This window comes from Coregonus lavaretus (genome assembly GCF_964263955.1).
Source record: "Coregonus lavaretus genome assembly, chromosome: 9".
Lineage (NCBI taxonomy): Eukaryota > Metazoa > Chordata > Actinopteri > Salmoniformes > Salmonidae > Coregonus > Coregonus lavaretus.
This window is the reverse complement of record NC_139996.1, coordinates 14,806,534-14,821,153: the sequence shown is the minus strand read 5'-3', so window position 1 is coordinate 14,821,153 and position 14,620 is coordinate 14,806,534. Positions and strand designations below refer to the sequence as shown.

Here is a 14,620-nt window from a genome sequence, read left to right as displayed (position 1 = left end):
CCAGTGCACAAAGCGAGGTCCGTACAGAAATGGTTTGTCGAGAACGGTGTGGAAGAACTTTACTGGCCTGCACAGAGCCCTGACCTCAACCCCATCGAATGCCATTGGGATGAATTGGAACGCCGACTGCGAGCCAAGCCTAATCGCCCAACATCAGTGTCCGATCTAACTAATGCTCTTGTGCCTGAATGGAAGCAATGTTCCAACATCTAGTGGAAAGCCTTCCCAGAAAAGTGGAGGCTGTTATAGCAGCAAATGGGTGACCAACTCCATATTAATGCCCATGATTTTGGGATGAGAAGTTCGACTAGCAGGTGTCCACATACTTTTGGCCATGTAGTGTATGTGGTATTGTGCTGGAGATAATGAAAATAAGTTTGAAAGGTGGTGGAATTTCCCATTAATCTAGCCTGGGTTTCCAGATGACTGCATCAGGAGAGGAGATGGAGAGAAATACACTTTTGACAATTGGGATGTAGTAAGGCTATAGCTAAATGGCTAGGTATTGGGCCACAACAAACAAAAAAAATTTGTTACAAAATTCATGGGAACAGGTGCCCAGGAACAAGGAGAGCAGGAACAAGGAGAACAGGTTTAGGTGGACTATACTTATGGAGAATCCCAAACCAACCTCTCTCTCCTACCAACTCGTTCGGAGGGCCCTCTGTTGTCAAGTGTTGCTGACGAAACTCTGAGGATGACTTCCATCGAGTGGCGAGGGGATCAATAAACCCATTAACTTTGGGACACACTCATGACTTCATGTTCCACATTTTAATAAAACATGCACGAAATTCAAATTAACAATTTCCCGCTGTCATTTTACAAGACATAAACCTCAGTAACAGTTAAACATGTAATTTGGGAGGTATTTCATTAGTTTTTTGTGTCAAGCCTTGTAATCAGACACAAACAAACGCAAGTCATATAATTAGGCACGCCTCTCAATACTTTCATATGAAATTGAACAAACTCCAAACATATCACAGCGCATGTTGGGATATAACTTCACTTTGGAGCCTGTAGCCTTACTGGCGAGGTCAAAATGCCTATTGGAGGGTTTAATTAGCCCCTATATCCTCGAAAATATGTAATACCTCAGCTTTGGGACGTGTGTGATTTGTGCTACACCACAATCACCTACAATGTAATGGATCCCACCTAAACTACACGAAAAGCCTGGCTTTTATACTGTTGGCAATTAGCCCCACCCTTGATAACAATTCACAACACCTTGGACTGTCAATGGCCATAAGGGGGCATTCAAGAACTCCACCTGTTACACACGGGTCATTGCACCACCACTGTTTGCTACAAGATACAAAGGCTCAATTTATTTGATAGTACAGATAGAATTAAAACGTAACAAATCATCAAAATTCATCAGATATATTGGCCTAATTCGGAGCAAAAGCTGCTCAGTAGGCTACATATCAAAACTTTTGACGCAGTTGTGGATCTTGAATACACCCGCTTTCATTTGTCAGTTGTGAATGACGTAAACAGAAATAACAGGCGCGGTGTTTGAACGTTGACAGTGCGCCAGAGAAACAAAGTAGCGAACAGAATAACATTCATGCACTGTCCTTGAAACAGTTACAAAGTAACTCATTTAGAATGGGGAGAAGAAGAAGAAGAAGCAGCAGCACATTCTCAATTAAAAGGCGCACTACTGAGAGTTTGGGGTTTGACGAATTCGGGTTTGCCCATACTAAAGGAAAGGACCAAAAACTTCAACACCGATGTCACCATTACAGGTAGGCTTATTTACATTCAATTCAATTTCATTAATGACAATCAAGGTTTTAAAGATTGGATTCAGGTTTATCAACTTTTTTTAGCCTGTTTTTGTTGGACAGGACGAGACTTAGCCCTTAAACACGACCCTCAGTTCCATTACACAAGTAATTGTGCAAAGGCGTATTCTGTAGGGGGAGTTTTGTTAAGATCCCCGATGCTCGGTCTGAACATTGACCTGCATCACTTGCAGTACGGTTTAGGAAACATAACAACCTTATCTTTCATAGCGATAAATAATTTTCAAAAACCAATAGTTTTATATTGATACACACCTTGATAGGGTTAGCGTTACAGCACTTGTTTACGGAAAATAGACAGAGGCGACCACCTGTGTTAATTAGCTCTCTAGTATGCTCCGAACACCTGTGTGTAACTCGGAAAGTGTAGTTTCGTAGGATGGAGGCACTACAGTAAGAGCCAAATCGTGCTTGATCTGAAAATGTGGTTGGAGGCGCGGTATGGATGGTGTGACGCAATTGCGAAGCCTCCCAACCGAGGCCAAATTGATTTCTACCGCATCGCCGTGCTCCTCTCAAATTTTGTAACAATGTGGAGGGCTCCGTATAGCGGTAGGTGACCGCGGGAGGTCCTGTATAAACAAACTCACTTTCTTGACAACTTCCTTCACAACAGCTCTGCGAAGCGCAAGAAGTATAAATCCCTGACTTCTGCAGAGGTCATGTCACGTAAATGCTGCACGGCCAATGCAGACGTCAGAATGACCATGTTACGCCTTTAAGTGTATATTTTTATTTATTTGAAGGATTCTTTCTCGCTGATGTAAGATAAGGGCCATATGTATCGAACGCGGTTTTTATTGACGTTTCTAATCGTTAAAACACAGCATCGGTATTGTAGTTCACATGAAGCAGTCGTGGGCGAAGCTAATGGCTGAGAACTGTAAAGAGAAGGCAACCTCTGCCGAGAGTTTTCAATAGCTAGACTGGATTGGACATGCGCATTCAAATAAGATAATTGATTGTTTGACCTAACTGACTGTTAGGCTAAATTATGTTTCTCCCCCAGTTACCCCCAACTCAACGCCCGTAGGGTGAAGGAATTGTGTGAGCTTCTTAGTTACTGGAATGGATCCAGTTTCATCTGCAGAAGCCAGGTATTTCGTCCTACTGAACGTATTATAGAACACCATTTGCAACATATTAAATTAGTACGCTATGGTTAGACCTTCCTTAGGCGGTTGTTTGCCAAACAGCCTATGCATTATTGACTTGTTTAAATGGTACACCTTCAAGCAGTCACATGACACAGTGAAAGTTTAACTGAAATGTTCCATGTCTAGTGTAAGATAACCACACTATTTTTAAACATGATTTGTAGAACATTGGCCACATTTCTTAACCTTTTCAGATTGAAAGATTTATGAGAATGGGAATCCCTCCAGCTTTAAGAGGGCGAGTGTGGAAGTGCCTTCTCAACATCGACAAACTAAGAGAATCCAGTGCTTTTAATTATCAGGTGCAGTCCCATAACCACTGTACCTATCATTTTCAAAAGTACACGCTATACCTGCGCTTTCATTATTAAAAAGCTAAATGTTTTTCCTCCTGTGTTTCCATAGCCTACTTCTACAGTGACACATTTAATCGACATAGGCCAATTGTTTTATTTGTTGTGTATTCATTCAATGACAGAAATGTTTGGATGAGATCCGAGGGCCCCTTGTTGACCTGGGAGTTAGTGAATATGGCATCATCTCGGCCATAGCTACTTTGAATGACACAGAGAATGACCTGGGGTCCAACCGACTTCCTTCCCACTGTCCCCCGGACTTGGCCTACTCCAGTGCAGATGTCACCATCTTTCGTCAGATCGCTCTGGATCTGCGTGAGTTATGGGATATTCTATAGACCCCCTTTTCTCTGTACTTACAGTACATTTTCTCTGCACATCTTGGATACGAATGGCTGATTGCATTTGACTCTTAACTTACTTTGTACAGAGAGATCCTTCCCAACTCATCGCACGCTGATGGGCGAGAGTCCTGAGGCAATTGAAGGCCAAGCAAAGCTCTTCCGAGTCCTCATCGCCTACGCAAAGTACAACCCTAAGATTGGGTATAGCCAAGGTACAGTAAGGGGAGCTGACTGTTTGCAATCACGTACCGGTATGCACGCAAGCACACATTTGGAACGATACTCTTTAAATATTGCTGGGGCTGTTTGACAGAGCCACAGATACATGTATGCAGTAACTGTAGTTTTGTCATCAAATTAGTTTCCATATTAATATTTCTTATTAATGTGCTTTCGTGACATCCAAAAACAATTAACTTACCATGCAGCTGGTAGTAACATGTTTTAAGTTTCATACTTCAGCCACATGGAGGCAGCAGAGTTTAAGTAGACGCTGAGCCGGTACAGCACCATGCTGCCAAGCAAATCACACAAACATTTCCAATATTACGTGACGTGTTAAAAAAAATTATCTGCATGGTTGACATTGGTTCCCCCCTATTTCAGCCATATTAGTAGCGCCTCATTATTGACTGTCCTTATCTTTATCAGGAATGTCATACATTGCTGCAGTGCTTCTTATGAACCTAAGCGAAGAGGAGGCCTTCTGGGCTCTGGGAGTTCTTCTAGAGAAGCCTAAATATCTGTCAGAGCTGTTTGACCTCTCCGGGGAGAAGTGAGAATGTTGTTTCAATGCATATCACATTATGAAGCTTTTATTAATTACAGTGGGGGGAAAAAGTATTTAGTCAGCCACCAATTGTGCAAGTTCTCCCACTTAAAAAGATGAGAGGCCTGTAATTTTCATCATAGGTACACGTCAACTATGACAGACAAATTGAGATTTTTTTTCTCCAGAAAATCACATTGTAGGATTTTTAATGAATTTATTTGCAAATTATGGTGGAAAATAAGTATTTGGTCACCTACAAACAAGCAAGATTTCTGGCTCTCACAGACCTGTAACTTCTTCTTTAAGAGGCTCCTCTGTCCTCCACTCGTTACCTGTATTAATGGCACCTGTTTGAACTTGTTATCAGTATAAAAGACACCTGTCCACAACCTCAAACAGTCACACTCCAAACTCCACTATGGCCAAGACCAAAGAGCTGTCAAAGGACACCAGAAACAAAATTGTAGACCTGCACCAGGCTGGGAAGACTGAATCTGCAATAGGTAAGCAGCTTGGTTTGAAGAAATCAACTGTGGGAGCAATTATTAGGAAATGGAAGACATACAAGACCACTGATAATCTCCCTCGATCTGGGGCTCCATGCAAGATCTCACCCCGTGGGGTCAAAATGATCACAAGAACGGTGAGCAAAAATCCCAGAACCACACGGGGGACCTAGTGAATGACCTGCAGAGAGCTGGGACCAAAGTAACAAAGCCTACCATCAGTAACACACTACGCCGCCAGGGACTCAAATCCTGCAGTGCAAGACGTGTCCCCCTGCTTAAGCCAGTACATGTCCAGGCCCGTCTGAAGTTTGCTAGAGTGCATTTGGATGATCCAGAAGAGGATTGGGAGAATGTCAGATGAAACCAAAATATAACTTTTTGGTAAGAACTCAACTCGTTGTGTTTGGAGGACAAAGAATGCTGAGTTGCATCCAAAGAACACCATACCTACTGTGAAGCATGGGGGTGGAAACATCATGCTTTGGGGCTGTTTTACTGCAAAGGGACCAGGACGACTGATCCGTGTAAAGGAAAGAATGAATGGGGCCATGTTTCGTGAGGTTTTGAGTGAAAACCTCCTTCCATCAGCAAGGGCATTGAAGATGAAACGTGGCTGGGTCTTTGAGCATGACAATGATCCCAAACACACCGCCCGGGCAACGAAGGAGTGGCTTCGTAAGAAGCATTTCAAGGTCCTGGAGTGGCCTAGCCAGTCTCCAGATCTCAACCCCATAGAAAATCTTTGGAGGGAGTTGAAAGTCTGTGTTGCCCAGCGACAGCCCCAAAACATCACTGCTCTAGAGGAGATCTGCATGGAGGAATGGGCCAAAAATACCAGCAACAGTGTGTGAAAACCTTGTGAAGACTTACAGAAAACGTTTGACCTGTGTCATTGCCAACAAAGGGTATATAACAAAGTATTGAGAAACTTTTGTTATTGACCAAATACTTATTTTCCACCATAATTTGCAAATAAATTCATAAAAAATCCTACAATGTGATTTTCTGGATTTTTTTTCTTCTCATTTTGTCTGTCATAGTTGACGTGTACCTATGATGAAAATTACAGGCCTCTCTCATCTTTTTAAGTGGGAGAACTTGCACAATTGGTGGCTGACTAAATACTTTTTTTCCCCACTGTACATGAAGCTGCCTACTTGCTGAAGTACCGTATTTAACTGGTCTTTGCTTTCTAATGTCAGGATCCAGCATCAAGCGATGGTGTTTCACCAGTTCCTCAAGCACAGGAAACCTCAGCTCTCCAAGCACATAGTAAGTGTGAGGACCCAGCTCTGCATACAACTTGTAGCTCTTAGGTACAAATCTCATATTGAGAGGACTTCAATAAAACTGTTATTCAGGGATCTCGGGAGGGGAATCTGCTTGGTGACTGAACATGCCTAAAATGTAGGGCTCTTATCACTCTTTCACTGTGCATTCCTCTCTAAAATCCCATGGCTTTCCCACAGAGACCATCACTGCAGCACATTGTCCTCAGGGACTGGGTTTTACCACTAGATCCACAGCTGCTTCCCAGTAACCGTCTGAGCTCATATACGGAAAGAGGGTTGGCAATGGTAGTGTCACACAGCTTTATCCTGGAAACTACAGTAGTGAAAGCTTTTGCTTCCAGATGCCTCCTGCTCTATATCAGAAGGGGGAAGCTGTGTGGCCATGATGGTTCTGAAAGCAGCTACCTCTCAGCACAGTTTTTTGGGCTCATCGCTCTGTCTCCCCACCCTCTCTACCTGCAGCCTTAGGCCCTGTTAAATGTGGGACTAAACCTCTGCTCCTAGACTGTCTTTTGAGGGATTTTCTATTTCTCGGTGTTGACTCAGCACGTCTCAGAGAAAAGCTGCCCATTCAGTGCCGGCGGCCTGCACACCACAGCGGCTTAAATGCACTTGAGTGAATGTTTCTAATGCCTTATTTGAAGTACCGAGTCCAGCATTTTACCACTGACTCTTGATAGAGTTCTGCTGAAAAAGTTTATTTCATTATGTAACTGAAAGTCAAAGTTTTCATTATACAACTTTCTGTTGCTAAATTCTATTTTTTCTTTCCTTTTAGGAGGATGTAAGGGTTTCACCCATCCATTTTGTTATTCCTTGGTTCCTAACCCTGTTCACCTCCCTGCCCTGCTGGGACTCTGTGCTGGCCATATGGGACCTCATCATGTTGCATGGTAATACATACATGGAAGTGCAGACTGGGATTCTGTAAACACTGTCATGTACATTATTGTTATTATTTTTCACCCTACACTTGTGTTCACTTATATTTTCACTGTATTATTTCTCACTTAACATTGTATGTACAGTATCTCTACTGGATCAGATCCTGTAGACTGGAGTGTGAACAGCCACACAGACAAGTAGGAAGCCAGTGTCTGAGATATGATGCTATTGGGCTTTTTCTACGTAGGATGGCTGGATGAGTAAATGGAAAGGAAGGAAGTGAGTGAGCGTTGGGTTACTGAGGGCAGGATGAATGTGAAGTCAAGCAGGAGGGCAGTGTGTAGGAGCATCTGTAGTGTGCAGTCTCTGAGGTGCTCCCAGGCAAGGCTCAGCACTCTGAGGGTTTCTCTACATCCACCATAAATACTAACTGACACTAGAGGTTTAGTAGTAGTATTTATTGGGATCTAATAAATACTTCTCTTCCTGGGGTCCAAACAGGAAATAAAACAAAATGCATTATATATATATATATATATATATATATATATATCTCCTGCCTCTGCCTCACACTTCAGAAACGGGAGATGGCTCCTGCCCTATGAGCCGTTCCAGCTCACACAAGGCTCGTGCAAGGCCACCCACCTACATAATACAATGCAAATTACAATACAACATATATAAAAATGGCTGTGTCTCTTCACAGTCCCTGTTGTGCCATAAGGTGTTATTTTATCTGGTGTTTGACACCTCGCACAAAGTCCAATAGCAATCAATCTCTCGTCAACTTTTAGCCAGGAGAGATTGACATGAATGTTACTGACATTTGCCCTCCGTGTACTTCAAAGTGCAATACATTTACATTTACGTCATTTAGCAGACGCTCTTATCCAGAGCGACTTGCTCTATTCTGGAACAACTGCAATTTACCTATGTGACCACACAACTGGGCTGTAGTCCAGATGTGACAACTAGGACCTGTCTGGTCGACTGGTATTTGATTAGGATCCCCATTAGCTGTTGCAAAAGCAGCAGCTACTCTTCCTGGGGTCCACACAAAACATGAAACATCACATAATACAGAACATTAATAGACAAGAACAGCTCAAGGACAGAACTACGTACATAAAAAAAAAAAAAAGGCACACACAGCCTACATATCAATACATACACACAAACTATCTAGGTCAAATAGGGGAGAGGCGTTGTGCCGTGAGGTGTTGCTTTATCTGTTTTTTGAAACCAGGTTTGCTGTTCATTTGAGCAATATGAGATGGAATGGAGTTCCATGCAATAATGTCTCTATATAATACTGTACGCTTTCTTGAATTTGTTCTGTATTTGAGGACTGTGAAAAGACCCCAGGTGGCATGAACAGACCTTTTCCCATTTGAGCAACCATTAAGTGTATATGTTTTGACCATGACCGCTTGCTATCTAGGGTTACACCCAGCAGTTTAGTCTCATCAAATTGCTCAATCGCCACATTTATTCAATAATAGATCTAAATGCGTTTTAGTGTTGAGTGAGGGATTTGTCCCAAAAACGATGCTATTAGTTTTTGCGATTATTTAGCTCCAGCCTATTGCTTGTTACCATTCTAAAACGGACTGGAGCTCTGTTAAGGGTGTCAATTATTAATTTTACTTTCGTAGCCGACGTGTATACTATTGAGTCGTCAGCGTGCATAGACACACAGGCTTTATTCAAGGTCAGTGGAAGGTCGTTTAGTAAAAACTGAACAATAATGGCCCAAGCTGCCCTGTGGTACACCACACTCAACCCAATTTGCATTCAAGTAGCGCCCATTAAAGAAAACCCTCTGTGTTCTATTAGATGGGTAACTCTCAATCCATAAGGCAGAGGATGCAAATCCATAACGTCTAAGTTTTCAGCAATAGGTTAGGATCAATGATGTCAAAAGCTGCACTGAAGTCTAACAAAACGGCTCCCACAATCTTCTTACTATCAATTTCTTGAAGCCAATCATCAGTAATGTATGTCAGTGCCGAGCATGTTCAGTCCCCTTCCCTATAAGCATGCTGAAGGTTTGTTAATTTGTTTTCTGTAAAATAACTTTTTATTTGGTCAAGTCTAAGCACTGGTAACAGGCTGTTTGAACCATTAAAGGGTGCTCTGCTATTCTTGGGCAGCGGAATTACCTTTCCTCGCTCCAGGCCTGAGGGCACATGCTGTCTTCAAGGCTTAAATTGAAGATGTGGCAAACCGGAATCGTGACGTATTCCGCTACCAACTTAAGCAATTTACCATCCAGGTTGTCGGTACAAGGTGGCTTGTCCTTAATTATAGATGGCACCAATTTTTTCACCTCTTCCACATTCACTTTGCAGAACTCAACTACAGCGATTGTCTTTCATTATTTGGTCTGTTATACATGAATATGAAAGCTCAGCGTTTTGTTGTTTGCATGTCATGCCTAAATTTGCTAATCTTGTCAACAAAAATTGAGTTTGATTTGTTTGCCTTCTAAACACGCTCACAGGTCCTAGAGGTCCCTGCTTATCTCACAATCTAGTGTTTTATTATACTGACTGTTATTGACTAAGTGGTCCCAGATCTGGTTATGCTGTTTTGCCAGCTATATTTCTGGTTACTTTGTGTCCAGGCCTCTCTGCTGTGTTCCGTACTGGTCTCACCATCATCCAGCTGCTGGAGTCTCGGCTAATGAACCTGACTGACGAGGCTGCCGTGCTACCCATGCTGCTAAGGGTACCTGTGGATGTGTGAGTGTTAAATCATCCTTCCTCATTCAAAAACATAGAGACTTGGGCCCACGCAGTAGTTTTTAAATCATCATAGGAACCTTTTATAGACATTTGCTTTTAGTGGACAGCCGTTTTGAATTCTAGTTTTCAATACAAGCATCTCTTAAATGGACTTGTCTCATGAATGCAAATCAGTCAATATAGCGTCAGCAGTTAAACATATTTTGTTGACGTCTAGCGGTCCCTATGGAAACATGGCAAGGGTACTGGGTTTGTGTATATAACAGTGGCTGGGCAGTTCATGATGTGAAGCATTTATCATATTTGTTTTAATATCTTTACCAAATCCTTTTAATCGTTATCTTGCCTGCCTCTCTTTTGAATAAATATTTCTCTCTAGAATGTTTACTTTGGCCGAAGAACTGTGGATTAGCCTCTTGTTACTGTGGGATAAACAGCACATTGAGTGTCATGAGCATATCCAGGCTTTGTTTTATTGGATGGGGGAGTCGTTATAGCAACGGTGCCTTGCAAACGTTTTGTTGGTGTCCTTGTAGGATTTAGATGGCATTTTAGGGACCTATTGGATGTTTATTGATTTTGCCCAACTTGGGATCATTCTAGGTCTCGACTAGTATATTTAACTCGCCTTTCTATTAGAAGCATTACTTTACAAAGCAATATAAAATTGAGATATTATTTGAGATTAGTTATGAAATAACTTTTCAGTTTCTTTGAGGATGTTCCCAGCAAAACAAGTCATTTAGTTGTCGTTTACATTTGAATATTTAGCCTTTTGACGGTTGTCAGCAGGCACCGAGCCATATGCCACATTGAAGGGCTCTTGTTTCTAGCCTGGCATCTGTGTGCCAGCCCAGTGAGGTTATGGCTAAGTGGTTTCTCTGTCTCGGGCCAGGATCCTCTTACGAAAGGAAGAAACAAGTTCCCTGAAACCACAGCCTTCCTGTTCAGTGAGAGCGAGTGGGGTAGGGGAAGCAGAAGGGTATAGGGTCAGAAAGTAATCCATACAGAGGGAATAGGCTATGAGCAGTCAGCCAGTTAGAGGATGTTTTTATGTTGTATCCTATCACCCAGTTACCCCATTGAGAATATTATATTTTCAAGAGACCTGATTTAACCCTGGCTTTAACTCAAAATCCTTGGCCATGGCCAGGCTCTCCTATCTGTTTTAATACAGTGTTGAAGGTGGACAAGTGAAACGCCAATAGACAATCATCTGATGAATGGTTTCTATTGGTTTCTGCCCCAAAGTGGCTGCCATCACTGCCCACCCCTTTCCCCCCTTATCTCCATTCAGGCCTATTGACACGTCCCTCTGCCTGAGGAGTTGACAGTTCATTTGTTTGAAACCTTTCACTGACAAGCCCACATCAATGCGGCCACTTTTTCACGGTGCTTATGTAAGAGCCAGTGTGACGTGAAGCATAGGGACAAGCTGTGTCCCAGCTCCAAGGGCTTTTTAACTGAATGCTTTTATAACCATGATATACAGTGTTTGGAAAGTATTCAGACCTCTTTTTCCACATTTTGTTACGTTACAGCCTTATTCTAAAATGGATTAAATAAAACATTCTACCCACAATACCCCATAATGACAAAACGAAAACAGGTTTGTAAAAATGTTAGCAAATTTATAACAAATAAATAAACTGAAATACCTTATTTACATAAATATTCATACCCTTTGCTATAAGACTTGAAATTTAGCTCAGGTGCATCCTGTTTCCATTGATCATCCTTGATGTTCTTACAACTTGATTGGAGTCCACCTGTGGTAAATTCAATTGATTGGACATGATTTGGAAAGGCACACACCTGTCTATATAAGGTCCCACAGTTGACAGTGCATGTCAGAGCAAAAACCAAGCCATGAGGTCGAAGGAATTGTCTGTAGAGCTCCGAGACAGGATTGTGTCGAGGCACAGATCTGGGGAAGGGTACTAAAAAATGTCTGCAGCTTGAAGGTCCCCAAGAACACCGTGTCCTCCATCATTGTTAAATGGAAGAAGTTTGGAACCACCAACTCTTCCTAGAGCTGGCCGCCCGGCCAAACTGAGCAATCGGGGGAGAAGGGCCTTGGTCAGGGAGGTGACCAAGATCCCGATGGTCACTCTGACGAGCTCCAGAATTCTTCTGTGGAGATGGGAGAACCGTCCAGAAGGACAACCATCTCTGCAGCACTCCACCAATTAGGCCTTTATGGTAGTGGCCAGATGGAAGCCACTTCTCAGTAAAAGGCACATGACAGCCCGCTTCGAGTTTGCCAAAAGGCACCTAAATGAATCTCAGACCATGAGAAACAAGATTCTCTGGTCTGATGAAACCAAGATTGAACTCTTTGGCCTGAATGCCAAGTGTCACGTCTGGAGGAAACCTGGCACCATCCCTACGGTGAAGCGTGGTGGCAGCATCATGCTGTCAGCGGCAGTGACTGGGAGACTAGTTAGGATGGAGGGGAAAGATGAATGGAGCAAAGTATAGAGATCCTTGATGAAAACCTGCTCCAAAGCGCTCAAGACCTCAGACTGGGGCAAAGGTTCAGAGGACAACGACCCTAAACACACAGCCAAGACAACGCAGGAGTGGCTTCAGGACAAGTCTCTGAATGTCCTTGAGTGGCCCGGACGCTGCACAGCCCTGAAAATAGCTGTGCAGCGACGCTCCCCATCCAACCGGACAGAGCTTGAGAGGATCTTCAGAGAAGAATGGGAGAAACTCTCAAAGTACAGGTGTGCCAAGCTTGTGGTGTCATACCCAAGAAGACTCGGCTGTAACCCTGACCTGTTCACCGGACGTGCTACCTTGTCCCAGACCTGCTGTTTTCAACTCTCTCTCTCTACCGCACATGCTATTTCAAACTCTAAATGCCCGGCTATGTAAAGCCAAGTGACATTTACTCCTGATGTACTGACCTGTTGCAACCTCTACAACCACTGTGATTATTATTTGACCCTGATGGTCATCTATCAACGTTTGAACATCTTGTAGAAAAATCTGGCCTTAATGGCCATGTACTGTTATAATCTCCACCCGGCACAGCCAGAAGGGCCACCCCTGAGAGCCTGGTTCCTCTCTAGGTTTCTTCCTAGGTTTCTGCCTTTCTAGGGAGTTTTTCCTAGCCACCATGCTTCTACATTTGCATTGCTTGCTGTTTGGGGTTATAGGCTGGGTTTCTGTATAGCACTTTGTGACATCTGCTGATGTAAAAAGGGCTTTATAAATAAAATTTGATTTGAATTGCTGTCAAAAGGTGCTTCAACAAAGTACTGTGTAAAGGGTCTGAATACTTATGTAAATGTTATATTTCAGTTTTATTTTTTTATTTCAAAACTTTGTTTTTGCTCTGTCGTTATGGGGTATTGTGCGTAGATTGAAAAAAAACAATAATCAATTTTAGAATAAGGCTGTAACCTAACACATTTTGAAAAATCAAGGGGTCTGAATACTTTCCGAATGCACTGTATCAAAGGTTTGACTAATGCCATTGAGACTTAGAGTTTGAGTCTTGAGGGCCAATTCAATTTGGCATGTTTTTAATTTTTGCCTATAAAGCCCTCTGCCATGTATTGCCTCCAACTGATGTGATGGCTGATGAAAGTTGAATGAGGAGGAGATGATTTAAGAAGCTTTGGTGTACTAATGTGAGGCCCTGTCTGTCCAACCCCCCCCAGCTCTCAGCACTGTGTCCTGCTCCCAGCCCTGTGGAGCACAGAGGTACAGGAATGGGAGATCAAGTGCATGAACAGCCTGGTGTTGGAGGAGACTGAGGGACACCACCCAGGTAACACCACACACACACATTGTTGTAGTGGTACAATTAAATTACTCTACTGGACTTCACCCTGCGTTCTGTGTTTGACCAATGTCAAGCCCTAATGCTGTAATGGGAGAAGTGGGTGGGAAACTAAAGGTTAAGTGGCAAGGTCTGACAGAGTAACCTGAGATAGTCTTCCACTCTGCTGCACAGTCCCCAGTGGCCAGGCCTTATCTGGTGGTCTATGATAGTCATTGATTTGGTTGGGTGAGTCTGTAAAACGCTTGTTAATCCTGACTAAATGTCAGCGCTGTTTTACCTGGACCCTGGGAATGATTCACAAAGCTCACTGTAAAGTATGCGCTTTGTGTTGCTAATTTTGTCAAGACCGATGACAAAAGGCAAAACGGACGATTCTCTGTGTCCTTGTTTATCTTCAAACTGAGACTGTGGGCTCTTTTCTTTCTACCCTTGCTGTTTTATCCTTTTCGCTGTGTAGCAAATTGGTTGATTCACCATTAGATCATGGTGCTCACTCTTTTGGTGCTCACTCCCTTGCCACTCAGACCTGTGTTGGTGCTTTAACCCATGGTACTAATGGATGACCGTGATTTAGCATTCAGAGATGAACTGGGTCATGCCAGACCCTTTGTATGTTTTATGGTTATGTGCGTGTGTGAGATCATCATTCCCTCCCACAGCTACAGTGACTGTAGCCACAATCCCGGCACAGTAAGTATAATACTTTCTCTGAGAGTGAAAGGGCTCCTTGATTAGCTGCTATGAGCTCTGTGCTGATCTGATCCCATGTCTTACACAACCGCTGTCGCCAGCATGAGCAACACGTTACAGAGCCTCCCCTCAGATCTCCGTGCCTGCGTCTGAGTCGCGTCGCCGTGTTTGTGTCCACTCTCTCAAGGCAGACAAAAGGGGAACATATTTCGTTGAGATATTCAGTACCTGACTCGACAGGCCCCCTCCCTGTTG

The 14,620-nt window shown here is 43.1% G+C and overlaps 1 protein-coding gene across 1 annotated transcript in view; it reads left to right on the top strand.

Moving 5' to 3' along the window:
* Nucleotides 1-1,617: 1,617 nt before the first annotated feature.
* The window catches only part of LOC311134594 (uncharacterized protein), a gene marked incomplete at its 5' end in the record, with an annotated part of 38,942 nt that continues 25,939 nt past the window's right edge, over nucleotides 1,618-14,620 (top strand). The window contains 10 exon segments of the mRNA XM_084168329.1: nucleotides 1,618-1,757; nucleotides 2,827-2,914; nucleotides 3,169-3,276; nucleotides 3,453-3,645; nucleotides 3,761-3,886; nucleotides 4,326-4,449; nucleotides 6,158-6,227; nucleotides 7,026-7,140; nucleotides 9,759-9,876; nucleotides 13,551-13,660. Of these exon segments, the coding sequence (XP_084024455.1) occupies nucleotides 1,618-1,757; nucleotides 2,827-2,914; nucleotides 3,169-3,276; nucleotides 3,453-3,645; nucleotides 3,761-3,886; nucleotides 4,326-4,449; nucleotides 6,158-6,227; nucleotides 7,026-7,140; nucleotides 9,759-9,876; nucleotides 13,551-13,660 (1,192 nt within the window).